At 67.8% G+C, this 16199-nt stretch overlaps 1 protein-coding gene across 3 annotated transcripts; it reads right to left on the bottom strand.

Annotated features, from left to right (window-relative positions):
- Positions 1–1014: 1014 nt before the first annotated feature.
- ZFYVE27 (zinc finger FYVE-type containing 27) lies at positions 1015–14940 on the bottom strand. 3 transcript variants are annotated; one of them, XM_084633450.1, is made up of 13 exons: positions 14858–14940; positions 13783–14030; positions 13611–13681; positions 13036–13222; positions 11306–11401; positions 9479–9591; positions 8516–8658; positions 8239–8310; positions 7850–7870; positions 7499–7646; positions 6770–6816; positions 5656–5737; positions 1015–2898 (listed from the first exon to the last, which is right to left on the bottom strand). In XM_084633450.1, the coding sequence occupies exons 2-13, from the start codon at positions 13977–13979 to the stop codon at positions 2834–2836; spliced, it is 1242 nt and encodes a 413-aa protein (XP_084489576.1). In that variant the 5' UTR covers positions 13980–14030; positions 14858–14940; the 3' UTR covers positions 1015–2833. The 3 variants fall into 3 exon arrangements, with proteins under 3 accessions (XP_084489576.1, XP_084489577.1, XP_084489578.1); XM_084633451.1 differs by having other exon boundaries at positions 13783–14027; positions 14858–14924; XM_084633452.1 differs by lacking the exon at positions 7850–7870.
- Positions 14941–16199: the final 1259 nt, after the last annotated feature.

The raw sequence follows: 16199 nt of genomic DNA, 5'->3' as shown, positions 1-16199 counted from the left end.
GGGTAACTAGGTGTGGGGGGAAGGTTGGTTGCTCTTTGCAGAGAGCCAGGTGTGACTGACCTGGGGCTGTCTAGGGTCTGGGCCCCATGTCCACGGACAGTCCCAGAAGACAATGGCCACCGAATTGCCCAGACATTTGGCACCTAGCAAGAAACACCCATGCACCTCTTCCCCTCCCTGCCCTTCTCCCCCCTACCCAAGCCAGCCGGATGTGACCAGCTGGAGAGCAAAGGGCTGAGGAAGAGCCAGGTGACAATGTTTGCCCCGGACAAAGGACCGAGGTGGGTCAGGGATGGGGGGGGACGGGGTTGTTAAGCGGGGGCTGCTGGAGGCAGAGGGAGAAGCTCTTCTGGGCTGGGACTACAGAGGGGCCGCGAGCTCTGGGCCCTGGGCCGGACCCAGCTGGGCCAGGCTGTAACTTCCTGCTCTCGGTGCTAACGGAGGCCGGGCTACGCCTGTTCCAGCCCCTCCTAGCCCCTGCGGTCACCCGCTGGCTGAGTCCCTGCCGTGCAAGGAACCTGGGGGTGCCTGGCTCCCCTTGGGGCGTCTCCCTGCTGGACCCGGGGGGCTGCAGGCAGAGACCTCAGGATTCAGCCCTCACCCCCAGCTCCAAGCTGGCAGAAGTGGGAGGGGAGGCTCCTCTCCTGCAGAGCTTGCAAAGCCCCCTCCCCACCACAGCACCCTAGGAGCCGGCCCTTGCCCTCCGGCCAGAGACATGGGTGCTAGGGGAAGACCCCCCCCCAGCCGGCACCAGCACCGCTCAGCTCTGCACAAGCCCCCTCGCCTGGCAAGGAGACGGCAGCCCAGCCCCCCATGACTAATAACCAGGGCTCCGAGCAAGCCCCTGGGCCCAGAAAACACAGATTTGGGGTTTGCAGAGAATCTGGACTTTTCACCTTTTGTGAGAGAATAAAAACATTCTGCAGCACCCCTGTATCCGAGCCTGCCAGATCCGGCCGAGGGTGCCCACCTGGGGCCAGGGCAACACGCACAGCGAGTCAGCGAAACGGCAGAGAAATGCAGAGTCACGTTTATTGGGGGGGTTATCATGGAAAACTAGGCTCCCTGGTCCTAACAGCACAGTCCTCCTCAGAGCTCCCCCGCCTTCACCCAGGGACAGGGGGCTGGAGGCACAGAGCAGGGACCTGCCCAGGGGGCCGAGGCCACTGGGACAGGTGGTTTCTCACTGGTGCCAACTCAGCCAGGGAAAGTGAGTCACATCATTTACCAACCGGTGCAAGAGAAGCAGAGGGGAAGCTGCTGTTGTGTAAACAGAGGAGCCACGTTCACACCACACCCTCCCCAGGACTCGTATCAGGTACCGGGCCCAGGCCATGGGGCCAGAAAGTTAATAAACCCAAACTGGAGAGTCAGACACTGGGCCTAAGTGGTGGAGAAAGAGGGGGAAGGGCTAGACTATCCCACCCTCCCTTGTGAGTCCTTAAGGACAGGGGGAGGGGGAATAGGCAGAACAGAAGCCGAAGGGAGCTTCACGCTGACAGCCCCCCATCCCCAGTCTCCTGGGACCCGGCCGTGGTCACCCTGCTCCTGAGCAGCCCAGGGCAGAGAGGGGGACACCCTGGCACAGCAGCAGCAACCGCCCCAGCTAGCCCCTCTGCCCCCCCCCCCCCCAGGTCTCCTCTCGCTCCAGCTACGCCTGGCACCCCAAGGAAGGGCCCCTGGGCTGCCAGCCTGGCCAGGCATGAAGCGCTCTCCTTGCTCCCGTACCTTTGGTGCCGGTTCAGGGCGTTTGCCACGGGACAAAGCAGGTGGAGGTCTCCACGCAGCAGCCCCACCTTTTAACCCTGCTTCACGTGACCTGCACGTGGCAGATGCTGCCCTAGGGCCAGGCTGGAGCCTGCTGCCAGCGGCTCACAGGGCAGCAGGGAGCCCCCCCCCAGCAGAACAGGTGCCGGCTACCCCAGCAGGGTGTGTGCAGCCCAGGGGGCCTGCAGGGGTCCCGCGATCCCTCACAGGGGGACACAGGAGCCAGCTCCAGCTACACACACAGTAATGCCCACATATGCAGGGGTCAGCGCAGAACGGGCGGTGGGCCTCGCCCTGCCTGCGAGACCCTTGCTCTGCCCTGGCCCTGTATTGCTTCCAGCCCTCACTCACAGCAACCCCCTTGCTGAGAGAGGAGCCCCCCAGGGCCATGGGGGGTGAAGCCTTTGCCCGGATTCCGTGGGGCAGGGCGGCAGCAGAGCAGGGGGGTGCTGTGGGCCCAGGTGACAGGAGCAGAACCAGAGCAGGGGGGTGCTGTGGCCCCAGGTGATGGGAGCGGAACCAGCAGCCCAGCATGCAGAGTGCGAGCCAAGAGCCACCCCACGCCAGGCCCTCTACTCCCCCTGCCCTCCCCCCATGGCCCATTCCAGCCACCCACTGCACTCCGCCCAGCCCAGCACAGCACAACCTGGCTCCTGCCTGCTTCCATCTGCCTGCAGGCGGGGAGGAAGCCGAGCCCAGTAGGGCGAGGAGGGTCTGCTCCGACCCCAGGGGCAGGCTCTGGGGGACTTAGCTAGCAGAGGGCACTGTGCATATGGTTACCCCTCTGGCTTGGCAGGTCAGGGTGACTGTCAGGGGTTTGCAAAGGCCCCTGAGGCACTGCCCCAGAGCAGAGAGGAGGGGTGGCTGGCCTCAGTCCCCTGCCCCAGTCAGGACCCCACAGCAAAGCTCCAGGGAACAGAGCAGTGGGGCCCATGCAGCCACCCAGTGCCATGGGCTGGGCAGTGCCAGGGCAGGTGGGGGGGACTCAGCAACGCAGGGTCCTGGTGCTCTCCTGCCCAGAGCAGCAGGGACAGGCAGCCGGAGACGCCCCTGCTGGGGGCTCCGCTCACTTGACGAGAACCTGGTTACACAACGAGCAAACGAACACTGTCTCCCTCTGGGCATCTGGGGCTGGAAGGAAAGGAGCTGTCAGAGATCCACTCCATTGCCCCCCCCAGAAACCCAACCCCCATCACCCTTCTCAAAGACCCCCATCACCATCCAACAACCCCCAACACCAACCCCCATGCCCCATCACTGCACCCCCCACATCCCATCACTTCCATCCCCCCCAGAGACCCTCCCCATCATTCCCAGCTAGCAGAGACCTGTCCCCTCCCCAGCTTGCCCGGGATCGGCTGCACCATGGCCCCCAGTAGAGCCCCTCCCACACCAGAGAGCAAAGGGAGAGGAGCCAGCAATCGCCGCTGCCCGGTTTTGTCAAAAAGAGACCGTGGCAGCTGACCAGGCTGGTAGGAGTCTGGTCGGGGCGCAGCGGGGTTCAGGGAGGCTCCCTGCCAGCCCTGGCTCCGCACGGCTCCCAGAAGCCGCCGGGATGTCCGGCCCCTAGGCGTAGGGGCAGCCACCATGGCTCCACATACGCCCCCCGCCCCGAGCACCAGCTCCGCAGCTCCCATTGGTCGGGAACCGTGGCCAATGGGAGCTGCGGGGACAGTGCCTGCGGGGACAGGCAGCATGTACTGCGCCTAGGGGCTGCAGGGACCTGGCGGCTGCTTTCAGGAGCGGCACGGAGCCAGGGAGCTTCCCTTCCGCCGCCTGGGAGCTGCACCCCGCACCCCTGCCCCAGGTTGGAACCCCCTCCAGCACGCCAAACCCCTCCGCCCCAGCCGAAGCCTGCAGCCCCTCCAGCACCCCAACCCTCTGCCCCCTCCTGCACCCCAAACCTCTCATCCCCCAGCTCCACCCCAGAGCCTGCAGCCCCAGCTGGAGCCCTCACCCTTCCTGCACCCCAACCCCGAGCCAGCCCAGTGAAAGCAAGTGGGAGTGGGGGAGAGCAAGCGATGGAGGGAGGGGGCTGGAGGGGGGGCGCCTCAAAGGGGCAGGGCAGGGGTGGGGCAAGGGAGCTGGTTTTCTGCAGTTAGAAAGTTGGTATCCCTACTTGAGTGCCGATGCACTGCTGCCACCCCACTGCCTGGGTGAGGCCGGGGCTGGAGTCGCCGGGAGGCCCCCCCCCAGCCAGTGCCCTGCCCCCCTCCCCACAGCGCCCCCCGCTGGAGTCACCAGGAGCCCCCCCCAGCCAGTGCCCTGCCCCCCTCCCCACAGCGCCCCCTGCTGGAGTCGCCGGGAGCCCCCCCCAGCCAGTGCCCTGCCCCCCTCCCCACAGCGCCCCCTGCTGGAGTCGCCGGGAGGCCCCCCCCAGCCAGTGCCCTGCCCCCCTCCCCACAGCGCCCCCTGCTGGAGTCGCCGGGAGGCCCCCCCCCAGCCAGTGCCCTGCCCCCCTCCCCACAGCGCCCCCCGCTGGAGTCACCGGGAGCCCCCCCAGCCAGTGCCCTGCCCCCCTCCCCACAGCGCCCCCTGCTGGAGTCGCCGGGAGGCCCCCCCCCAGCCAGTGCCCTGGCCCCCTCCCCACAGCGCCCCCTGCTGGAGTCGCCGGGAGGCCCCCCCCCCAGCCAGCGCCCTGGCCCCCTCCCCACAGCGCCCCCTGCTGGAGTCGCCGGGAGGCCCCCCCCCCAGCCAGCGCCCTGCCCCCCTCCCCACAGCGCCCCCTGCTGGAGTCGCCGGGAGGCCCCCCCCCCAGCCAGCGCCCTGCCCCCCTCCCCACAGCGCCCCCTGCTGGAGTCGCCGGGAGGCCCCCCCCAGCCAGCGCCCCCTGCCCCCCTCCCCACAGCGCCCTGCCCCCCTCCCCACAGCGCCCCCTGCTGGAGTCGCCGGGAGGCCCCCCCCAGCCAGCGCCCCCTGCCCCCCTCCCCACAGCGCCCTGCCCCCCTCCCCACAGCGCCCCCTGCTGGAGTCGCCGGGAGGCCCCCCCCAGCCAGCGCCCCCTGCCCCCCTCCCCACAGCGCCCCCTGCTGGAGTCACCGGGAGCCCCCCCCAGCCAGTGCCCTGCCCCCCTCCCCACAGCGCCCCCTGCTGGGACAGGCCAGGGCTGGAGTCGCTGGGAGGCCCCCCCCAGCCAGTGCCCTGCCCCCCTCCCCACAGCGCCCCCTGCTGGGACAGGCCAGGGCTGGAGTCACCAGGAGCCCCCCCAGCCAGTGCCCTGCCCCCCTCCCCACAGCGCCCCCTGCTGGAGTCGCCGGGAGGCCCCCCCCAGCCAGCGACCCCTGCCCCCCTCCCCACAGCGCCCCCTGCTGGAGTCACCGGGAGCTCCCCCAGCCAGTGCCCTGCCCCCCTCCCCACAGCGCCCCCTGCCCCCCTCCCCACAGCGCCCCCTGCTGGAGTCACCGGGAGCCCCCCCCAGCCAGTGCCCTGCCCCCCTCCCCACAGCGCCCCCTGCTGGGACAGGCCAGGGCTGGAGTCACTGGGAGGCCCCCCCCAGCCAGTGCCCTGCCCCCCTCCCCACAGCGCCCCCTGCTGGGACAGGCCAGGGCTGGAGTCGCTGGGAGGCCCCCCCCAGCCAGTGCCCTGCCCCCCTCCCCACAGCGCCCCCTGCTGGGACAGGCCGGGTCTGGAGTCGCTGGGAGCCCCCCCCAGCCAGTGCCCTGCCCCCCTCCCCACAGCGCCCCCTGCTGGGACAGGCCAGGGCTGGAGTCGCTGGGAGGCCCCCCCCAGCCAGTGCCCTGCCCCCCTCCCCACAGCGCCCCCTGCTGGGACAGGCCGGGTCTGGAGTCGCTGGGAGCCCCCCCCAGCCAGTGCCCTGCCCCCCTCCCCACAGCGCCCCCTGCTGGGACAGGCCAGGGCTGGAGAGGCCCCCCACCTGCACCCGCTCACCTGTGGCTCCCATGGAGGATTTGGGGACTTTGTAGGAGCAGCAGCGGGAGCAGAAGCTGTTGCCGCAGTTACTGCAGCTCCGCTGGGGAGAGAGACGCCGGTCAGTGTGCAGCCCCCCCCCGGGGAAAGGCAGGCGATTGCCTGTCGGGGGCAGGGCAGGGGTTGCTGGAGGCCGTCCCGGGGGGCTGTGACCCAAGGACCTGCTGAGGGCACCCGGGCTACGGAGATCACCTGGCTCTGGCACCCACCTCGAGTGCCAAGGAAGGTCCCGCAGGGCCGAGCTGCCTGCAGGCTAACCGCTGTCCCTCGGGCAGAGACGCGGCAGGAGGGGGGACGCGCCCCTCTGGCTGGGCACGGCCCTATGGTCTGGCACAGCGGGCGCGGTCAGGGCACAGTGCGGGTCAGGCTGCAGGGGAGACCGGGGGGAGGTCGTCCCAGCGTGGTGACGTCAACACTACAAAGGGGCTGAGCCAGTGCTGCAGCATAGACACGCAGTCCAGCACGGAGCGTAGCCCACCTCCCCAGGCGGCAGCCCGACGCTGGCTACACCAGGGCCTAGGTCGGCAGGGGGGTGAATTTCACTCCCCAGACCATGCCCTGGGGCCAGCTAATTCACCAGCAAAGACCTGACCTAAGACCAGTCCCTGTTCGCTGTCTGGGGCGCAGCGGAACCCGGGTGCGTGAGGACAAGCAATCGGAGAGGGGCTCTCACCCAGCTGGGGCCAAGTGCGGGCTCTGGTGCCAGGGTCCTCACGTCCCATGGCTGGACTCCCCCCGACCCGAAACGTGGCTTATTCTCACACTGTCTCACCCCAGACTCTGTGGGGTCCGGCAAGCAGCAGCCTGGGCCAAGTGCCAGGCAGGGAACAGCGGCTGGGCCCTGTGGCGGGACACTCGGGGGATGGCGGGTGCCTGTCGCTGACTGTCCGGAGAGCAAGGCCTGCAAGCAGCGCTGTGTGGCAGGTTCAAGGAGCCGACCCACGCACCAACAGCCCAGGGCACGGGGTGGCCAGGAGGCTCCACTACTGCCCAGCTGAGCCAGCCAGGCCAGGGCCCAGAGAGACCCAAGCGGAGCTGGTAAGATGGGAGCGGGTGGGAAGCAGGCAGGACTCACCCTCTTCTTGAGCACGGAGAAGGTGGCTGCACAGCGGGTGCAGCTCCCTAGAGGAGACAGAGCAAAGAGTCAGGCTGGGCACTGCCTGGGGCTGAACTGCCTGCAGCAGGGGGGACGTGGGAACTCAGCCTGGCGCCAGGCCCTGCGCCCCAGGGGCCAAGGCGATGCCCTGGCCCAAGGCAGCCTCAATGCAGAGACCAGCTTCTCTGCTGTCTGCACAGCCTCCCCCGGAGCCGCCTGGCACGCCTGGGAATGCCCTGGCTCTGGAAGCGGCAGCCGCCCGCACCCTAAGCTCCCACAGCCACGTGCCCGTTGCTGCCGCCCGGGAGAGTGGGGACCCAGCTCGGAGCCCCAGGTCCAGCCCAGCAGGAGCCCTGGCTCAGGGGATCTCCTGGGGGCTCCAGCCTGGCTGCAGAGGCCAGAGCTCCAGCTGGCAGGGCCCTGCAGGGGGCACCAAGCATCCCCCCGGCAGCATTACCCCTGGGGGAGCCCCCCACTGCCCACAGCGTGGCTCAGGGCCGGGCAGACCTGGCACCCGGACAGCACAGCCCAGCCAGTGCCCATCCCCAGCTCCCCGGGGCAGCAACCGCCCGGGCACCCCCAGGCCAGCCCCTGACAGACAGACACAGGCGGGGGGGGCTGCCTCGCCAAGCTGGCGTTCGCCGCCCCTCCTGCCAGGCTGGCGCTCAGCTGCGCCCCTGCCCCGCCGGCATTCGCCGCCCCCCCTACCGAAGTTATTGCTGGGGCATCGCTTGCGGAGCCGCTCTGTCAGCCGCGACACCTTGCTGCGGATCACCTCGTTCTTGCTCATGACGCTGCTGCCGTCCGGGAGGCCGAGGTCGAACACGGCGGAGCACTGGGAGACCTCGTCGTCCTCCTGCCGGAGAGCCCAACTCAGCCGGGGGCCGCTCCCTGGGGACCCAGCTGGGCGCAGAGCTCGCCCTGACCGAGCCTCCCGCGGGCCACAGGGCAGGAGCTGCTGCTCGGCCTGGTTCCGCTCCAGGGACCCGAGGGCCGCGCTCTGCCTGGGGCAGGTGCCACCCCCGTCCCCGGCGAGCGCCAGCCCTGCGTGGTACTCACCATGGCCAGCGCCTGGGTCTCCTTCTCCCGCCGCGTGGAGAGAAGAGAGGAGAGGCAGTAGCAACAGAACACACAGAGGCAGGCCCCCCCCGCCCCTGCCCGGGACAGCCATAGACCCCCAGCTTCTCCCCGAGGCAGAGACAGCAGCACTAGGCTCTGCCTGCCTGGCACATGGGCAGCACATGCCAGGGTGTGGGGAAGGGCTGGGGGCAGGACCCCCCCCCCCACATCCAGCCCCTCTCATTCTAAGGGGGAAAGTGAGAATCCCTGTCCAGCTCTCGCTCACCGGTGCCCTCCAGTGGCCACCCGAGGGGGTACACAGCTCAACACAATGCCCACCTGCACCCTGGTGTGTGGGGAGCCCCCCACCCGCCCCGCTGGGTACGCACCTCAATAGCATCTTTAAACTCCTCGTCAGGCTCTGCCTCCTCTGCTTCCTCCACGCTGCCGGGCGTGAGGTCCTGCCAGGATACAGGCCCAGTCACTACGGCCCTGCCCACCCAGGCAGGGAGCGGCGCGGGCAGCTCAGGGAAGCCAGGGCCGCGGGCAGGGCCGCGGGCAGGGCCGCGGGCAGGGCCGCGGGCAGGGCCGCGGGCAGCACAGGGACCAGGCTCCGGATGGGGGCCGGGAAGCACGAGCCAACAGCCCCCAGCCCAGCCGGCTCACCTCGGTGCTCGTGGGCGTGGGGGTCCGATCCACCAGGGGACTGCCCCCCTCTGCTCCCGCGTCAGGCTCCACTGGCTCCAGGGTGCTGGCGAGGGGCTTGGGGCCGAGGCGTCGCTCCATTGCAGCCTTGAGCTCCAGCAGCACTGGGGAGAGAGCGAGCGTCGGGGCGGGACACACCTGGAGCATGCCAGCCTCCCCCAGGCGGGGCCCAGAGCTCCCACCCCCAGGCAGGGTCCAGCCCAGCCATGATCCAGGCCCTAGCAGCAGCTTCCATGGTGCCGAGGGGCAGCCGCAGCCCCGGCATGGAGCTGGGGCCGCTGCCCCTCCTGCCCCACAGTGCACAAGGGCTGGCTGGGACAGCAGGGCCCCCCCCAGACCTGCCGTTCCACGTGAGGCAGCCCTCCCCCAGCAGAGTCCCGGCTAGCACTCACTCCTGCCACCAGCTCCCCGACTTGGGGAGGAGACCCGGGGAGATGCTCGGTCTCTCTGGGCCACGGATCTGGTCGGTACCGGGGCAGCCCAGGGGCCGATCCTGCGGTGAGGGGCCAAGCAAGTCCCTAGCTCGGCAGAGGGAACAGGATGGCATCTCGGGCGCTAGTGGTCTGAGCCCAGGGCCAGCAGCTGCCTTCACACCGGCCTCGTTGGGTGCCAGGCTGCGGCGTCACCCCCTGAAGGGCCAAGCAGCAGCTACTGCCACAGCCAGGATCCTTGGACCAAAGGGGCAGCGGGAACCTGGCACAGAGGGCACAGGGGACCCCAAAGAAGAGGGGCAGCAGGGAGGCTGGCAGCAGGGATGACCCTGGCAGCTGTAGCTATGGGGAGAGTCAGACCCAGGGGGAACCTGCCTGGGCCCAGCCAGGAGGGGGGTGCTTGTGGGTCTCCAGTTGGCACTTGTCCCCTGGCAGCCAGTCAGACCCACTGCTGCCCCCAGAGCCCATGGGCGCCCTCGGAGGGGGCTCTCACCTCGGTAGAACTCGGCGTTCCCCAGGAAGAGGGTGCTGTTGAGCAGGGCGAGGACCCAGCAGAAGGGCAGCAAGTACAGGACACAGAGGGAGCCCAGCAGCGCCCCATAGAACCTGGGAAAGGAGGGTACAGGGCCCAGAATAGCAGGAGCGCCTTGGCCACACGCCTAGCATACGCACCCCGTGCCACGCGTACGCAGCCCCCAGCACCTCTCCCACCATGTGTATGTACCTCCCCCATGTCCCCAGGCCATGTCCCCGCAGTGTATGCCCCCACCCTCGTACAGGCTGTCACAACCATCCCCCTACAGCTGCATAGAATCATCGAAGATCAGGGTTGGAAGGGACCTCTGGAGGTCATCTAGTCCAACCCCCTGCTCAAAGCAGGACCAATCCCCCACTAAATCATCCCAGCCAGGGATTTGTCAAGCCTGACCTTAAAAACCTCTAAGGAAGGAGATTCCACCCCCTCCCTAGGTAATGCATTCCAGTGCTTCACCACCCTCCTAGTGAAAGTTTTTCCTAATATCCAATCTAAACCTCCCCCACTGCAACTTGAGACCATTACTCCTTGTTCTGTCATCTGCTACCACTGAGAACAGTTTAGAGCCATCCTCTTTGGAACCCCCTTTCAGGTAGTTGAAAGCAGCTATCAAATCCCCCCTCATTCTTCTCTTCTGAGGACTAAACATCCCCAGTTCCCTCAGCCTCTCCTCACAAGTCATGTGTTCCAGTCCCCTGATCATTTTTGTTGCCCTTCGCTGGACTCTTTCCAATTTTTTCCACATCCTTCTTGTAGTGTGGGGCCCAAAACTGGACACAGTACTCCAGATGAGGCCTCACCAATGTCGAATAGAGGGGAACGATCACGTCCCTCGATCTGCTCGCTATGCCCCTACTTATACATCCCAAAATGCCATTGGCCTTCTTGGCAACAAGGGCACACTGCTGACTCATATCCAGCTTCTCGTCCACTGTAACCCCTAGGTCCTTTTCGGCAGAACAGCTGCCTAGCCATTTGGTCCCTAGTCTGTAGCAGTGCATGGGATTCTTCCGTCCTAAGTGCAGGACTCTGCACTTGTCCTTGTTGAACCTCATCAGATTTCTTTTGGCCCAATCCTCCAATTTGTCTAGGGCCCTCTGTATCCTATCCCTACCCTCCAGCATATCTACCACTCCTCCCAGTGTCATCTGCAAACTTGCTGAGGGTGCAATCCACACCATCCTCCAGATCATTTATGAAGATATTGAACAAAACTGGCCCCAGGACCGACCCCTTGGGGCACTCCACTTGATACCGGCTGCCAACTAAACATGGAGCCATTGATCGCTACCTGTTGAGCCCGACAATCTAGCCAGCTTTCATCCACCTTATAGTGCATTCATCCAGCCCATACTTCTTTAACTTGCTGGCAAGAATACTGTGGGAGACCGTGCCGAAAGCTTTGCTCAAGTCAAGGAACAACAAGTCCACCGCTTTCCCCTCATCCACAGAGGGAGTTATCTCGTCATAGAAGGCAATTAGATTAGTCAGGCATGACTTGCCCTTGGTGAATCCACGCTGACTGTTCCTGATCACTTTCCTCTCCTTTAAGTGCTTCAGAATTGATTCCTTGAGGACCTGCTCCATGACTCTTCCATGCCCAAAGTCCACCCCCACCCCCGAAACACAGGGGAGCCAACCTGGACACCTCCCTTCCTCCCAGACACACTGGGCACCAGGCTCACTGGCTGGGTTTGCAACCTCTCCAGGGGGTTCCCAGCCAGGCCCTGCAACAGAAAGGACCAGAGGAGAAAGCCCCTGGGGGGGGGGGCGGGGCAGACTCACTGGGACGACAGGGCAGGGGTCTCCCAATGCAGCACACGGTACGCCCCCTCGCAGGCATAGCACAGCCAGCTCAGGAAGCCCTCCAGGTGGATCAGGCTGGGGAAGAAACGGGAGCGTCAGGGGGTGCCCACCCCGGGCATGTACCCAGCCACCCAGACCACGGATCCACCCCACCCCGCGCAGGACACGCGTCCCATCCTCCCCAGCGGGGCCCACAGCCAGGAACTGAACCCAGTCCCTGCCAGTCGCTGAGCTGGGCAGCCCCTCGCCTGCGCCAGGCCCAGCAGCACAGGGGCACTGGGGCTGCCCCACTGCTCAGAGCCAGAGGCTGCTGAGCAGGGCCTAGCCACCCCAGGGCCTGTCTGGCGGGGACCCTGCCCCGTGGCGGGCAGTTACGAAACGGAGTCATCGAATATCAGGGACCTCGGGAGGTTCTAGTCCAACCCCCTGCTCAAAGCAGGACCAATCCCCAACTAAATCATCCCAGCCAGGACTTGGTCAAGCCAGGCCTTAAAAACCTCTAAGGAAGGAGATTCTACCACCTCCCTAGGTGTGAGGAAGTGGGGGAGATTCCTGGTTTCCTTCTTCCTAGGGGTTCCCCCCCCCCCTTGGTTTTCCTATGGTTTGCATGCAGAGGGAGTGGGAATCAGTTTCTCTGGGGGTTACCGGTTTAACAAGATGACGGGAGAGGGAGCTTGTTGTTCCAGAGGACCAGCCAGGGAACTGGGGACCCCGGCCGATGGCCTGGTGACCCGGGGGCCCCGCTCAGTGGCAGCTGGTTCTGGCCAGCAGGAGAACAAGGGCTGTGAAGAGAGAACCCCCGGGACCTGAGGGCAGACGAGAGGAGAGGGGTCCAGGCGACCCTGTTTACCTGAAGAGAAGACAATGGACAGAGGGGGGCTTGGGGCCGGTGCTATCAGATGCCCAGCAGGGAAGCAGGGGGGCTCTGGGCTGGAGGGAGGGAGCAGGCAGAGCCCCCCTGCGTGCAGGGAGACTTGGATGTCCTGTGCTGAGGGAGGCCAGGCCTGAGGTCCTGAGTTTCCTGGACTGTGTTCAACACTCAATAAACCTCCTGTTTTACGCTGGCTGAGAGTCGCTGCAGTGTAGAGAACAGGGGGAATCGTCCCCTTTGGGAGGCGGAGGCCCTGGGGGGTCCAGAGTGAGGGGACTCCCCGAGGGGGCCCACGGCAGAGACAGGGGTGCTAAAGCTCAGAGAGGTGTGGATCCAGGAGGTGGAGGGGCTTAACCCCGAGAAAGAGTGGCCCCCCTAGAAGGGCTGTCTCACTGAAAGGGCACCCTGCCACGGACCACACGGGGCCAAGAGTGGGCACGATCGGTGAGTCCGTGACACTAGGTAACCCATTCCAGTGCTTCACCACCCTCCTCGTGAAATAGGGTTTCCTAATACCCAACGTAGACCTCCCACACTGCAACTTGAGACCATTGCCCCTCATTCAGTCATTTGCCACCACTGAGAACAGTCTAGATCCATCCTCTTTGGAAGGGGGGTTCAGGTAGTTGAAGGCTGCTATCAAATCCCCCCTCACTCTTCTCTTCTGCAGACTAAATAACTCCAGTTGTCTCAGCCTCTCCCTGCCTCCACTCCACAGGCCTGAGCCCTGGCGGGGAGGGGTGGGGGTGTCAGGTGTCTCACCCCCAAGCTGGAGTCCCTGAGAGCCCTGCCCGGCCACACCCCGCCCCACCCCACCCCGTAGGGCCCCAGCACTTACAATCTCTTCACCTCAGTGACGGCTTCATGCCGCGCCAGCCGCACCTGCTGCAGGTCCTCACGCCGCACGCTGTGGTACCTCTGGCGCACCAGCTCCGGCGCCGGCCGGCGGGCCCGGCAGGCCTCCTGCAGGTAGCCCAGCAGGGCGGGCACCAGGACCAGCAGTGCGCACAGCGAGAACCAGGCAGCTGGAAGAGCCAGGCCACATCAGGCCCCCAGGCCGGAGCAGAACCAGCCCCAGCCATGCCCCAGGGCATGAGCCGGTTCCAGCCCCATGCTTGCAGCCCCTCCCATCAGCCATGCTCACCTGCCCAGCCCCCCACCCACCCCGCCCCCCGCCGCCCCTTCCTCCCCCGCCCCACCCGCCTGCTCCCCATCCCCCACCCGCCTGCCACAACATCCCCTGCCCCACCAGCCTGCTCCCCATCCCCAGCCCCCGCCACCCCATCCTCCCCCCCACCAGCCTGCTCCCCATCCCCACCCACCTGCCACGACATCCCCAGCCCCCGCCACCCCGTTCTCCCCCCAACCAGCCTGCTCCCCATCCCCACCCCCCCACCCCCGGCGACCCCTTACCTTCAGTCAGGGTGAGCAGCAAGAAGTTGAGGCCCAGGCAGGTGAGCAGCGAGCACAGAGGCATCTGCCACCTGCAGGGCAGAGCCCAGGTTAGCGGCTGCCAACCGTGCTGGAGCCAGAGGGAGCCCCCCCCACCCGCAGGCGATGCTGAGAGCCCGGGCACAGCACCTACCTTAGTAGGAAGTGGATCCCCTCCCAGGCGTCCCCCAGGGGCTCCAGGTACATCTCCAGCCGCTTGGAGGACAGGACCAGGCTGAAGAGGTCGAAGGCCGGGGACTTGGGGGGGGCAGGCGACTCCATCTGGGCATCGGGCTGGGCAGGGCCCCCCTCCAGTCCCTGCCCCGCAGCCTCACGCTCCGTCACCTGCATGCTGCACACAGGAGTCAGACCCTGCCCGCCGGCCCCGGGCCGCGCTGCCTGCTGGGGGGGTGCGGGGGGAGGAGACACTCAGGGGCTGCGGGACGTGGGAGGTTCTGGGACAGGGCCCCCACTGGCCCCCCATGGGGGGAGCACCCTCCAGAGCAGGCCATGGCCCAGGGCAGCACGGCCAGGCCCTGCTCAGCCAGCCGGGCAGAGCCAGCCCAGGGACGCACGAGGCAGCCCCACCCGGCTGAGGGGCAGAGGGGCCCGGGCACCGCCTTGGCGGCTCGCAGCCCCTTCCCGCCGCCAGCGCAGGAGACAGGCCCAGGCAGCCGCAGCCCAGCAGCCAATTGCCTCCCCCGCCAGGGCGAAGACCCCGTCCCCTCGCTGGCCTGGCACGTCCCGCCCCCAGGGCGGCCTGGGGCCCGAGCGCTCCGCTCCGCAGGCGGGAGACAAGACCGGGTGCCGGTGCCCGCCGCGTCTTGGGGGCCGGGGGTCCCACATCTCGTCAGCCCCACGGGGGTCCCACATCTCGTCAGCCCCAGACTCGGCAGGAGGGATGAACCCCGCAGCCACCAACGTGCCAGAGCTCTGCCGGTGCCCCCCCTCCCGGCCCGCCAGCCCCGCCCCGCCGGTGCCCCCCCCTCCCGGCCCCCCCCTGCCGGCCCCGCCCCGCCGGTGCCCCCCCCCTCCCGGCCCGCCGCCCCCTGCCGGCCCCGCCCCGCCGGTGCCCCCCCCCCTCCCGGCCCGCCGCCCCCTGCCGGCCCCGCCCCGCCGGTGCCCCCCCTCCCGGCCCTCCACCCCTTGCCGGCCCCGCCCCGCCGGTGCCCCCCCACCGGTGCCCCCCCGCCAGCACCCCCCAGACTCGGGGGGGGGGGGTCTCTCACCTGGCCGGAGCCCCCGGCCGGGCCCCGCCCTGGGACCGCAGCGTCTGCTTCCGGGGCTGGCGGCGCTGCTTCCTCAGCACGTGACTCCCGGACCCGCCCATTGCCCCCAACGGCCAATCGGGAGCCAGGGGGCGGGTCTTGCCAGGAGGCCCCGCCCCCGCTCCCCGGCCAGACCCCGCCCCCAGAGCCCAGACCGACCCCGCCCCCTCCCAGGCCCTGGCCCCGCCCCCAGAGCCCAGACCGACCCGCCCCCTCCCAGGCCCTGGCCCCGCCCCCCACCGCCGAGAGCGTGGGGTGGGACCCCTGGCGGGGCGGGGCGGCCGGTGCAGGGGAAGCGGGTGGCGACGCCCGCCGGGCTCTGCGGGGGAGCGGGCGGGCTCGGGCGGCTCCCGGCGTGGGCAGCAGCGCGGGGGCGCGAACCCCGGGCCGCCGGGGGGGTCCTTGGGCCGGCCCCGGGCGCCAGTGGGGAGGGGGCCTCAGGCCCGGCTGGGGGGAGGGCTCGGGCTGGCCCCCCACGGGCGGGGAGGCGTCCCTGCCCCCCGTGAATGCCCCCAGTGCCGGGCGCAGGGGAGCCCCCCGGCAGCGCTCCAGGGCCTGGGGGCGCGGGCGGAGGAGGGTCTGGGGAGGAGGGAGTCAGGGGAATGTTTTGGGAAAGGAGGCGTCTGTGCAGAAGGGGCGGGCTCCACCTGGACCACACCAGCCCCAGCTCGCTGGCAACCAAAGGGTCCTAGAGCAGGTTTTAGGCGAGGGCCTGGGGGAAGCTGAGGGGCAGAGAGGAGCAGGGGGTGGGGACAGAGGCGTCCCCTCGGGGAGATCCATTCACGGGGCTCTCGAGGTCTTAGTGAGGAGGAGAGGCTGGAGAGGTAGAAAGAGCCCTCTTCAATTACATCGCGTGCAGGCAGACAACTGAGCGCTTGTTGTGGCGGGGTGGACATTTCCTGTATTCCTTTGTATGAAAACTGGGTGTGCCTCAGTTTCCCCTAGTTGCTGCATGGATAAGTAGGTGGTGGGAAAAGGCCGTTTAGTCTCGCGCTGCTGGGCAGGCTACAACAGAGGTGGGAATGTCGCCTGGCTGTCTCTGGTTTGGGGGCCCAGGTCTATGGGGGGGCCCATGAAGACAATGGCAAATCCAATCACTGGGACATTTGGTTCCTAGCAGCTACGGGCCATCAAGGTCCCGCCCTTGCAGGAAGCCAGCCAGGTGTGACCAGCTGGACAAAGGGCTGAGGAGGGGCCAGCTGGGACAGGCCCGGGAATTTGAACAGAGGGACAGAGCAGGAGGCAAGGGTGGACACCGCTTGGCTGGGGTAACCAGAATGGGCCAAGCATGCTGTAACTTTCT

This window comes from Lepidochelys olivacea (genome assembly GCF_965140295.1).
Source record: "Lepidochelys olivacea isolate rLepOli2 genome assembly, chromosome: 7".
Lineage (NCBI taxonomy): Eukaryota > Metazoa > Chordata > Testudines > Cheloniidae > Lepidochelys > Lepidochelys olivacea.
Note: the sequence above shows the minus strand (reverse complement) of the source record. Positions and strands in the feature narration are given on the sequence as shown.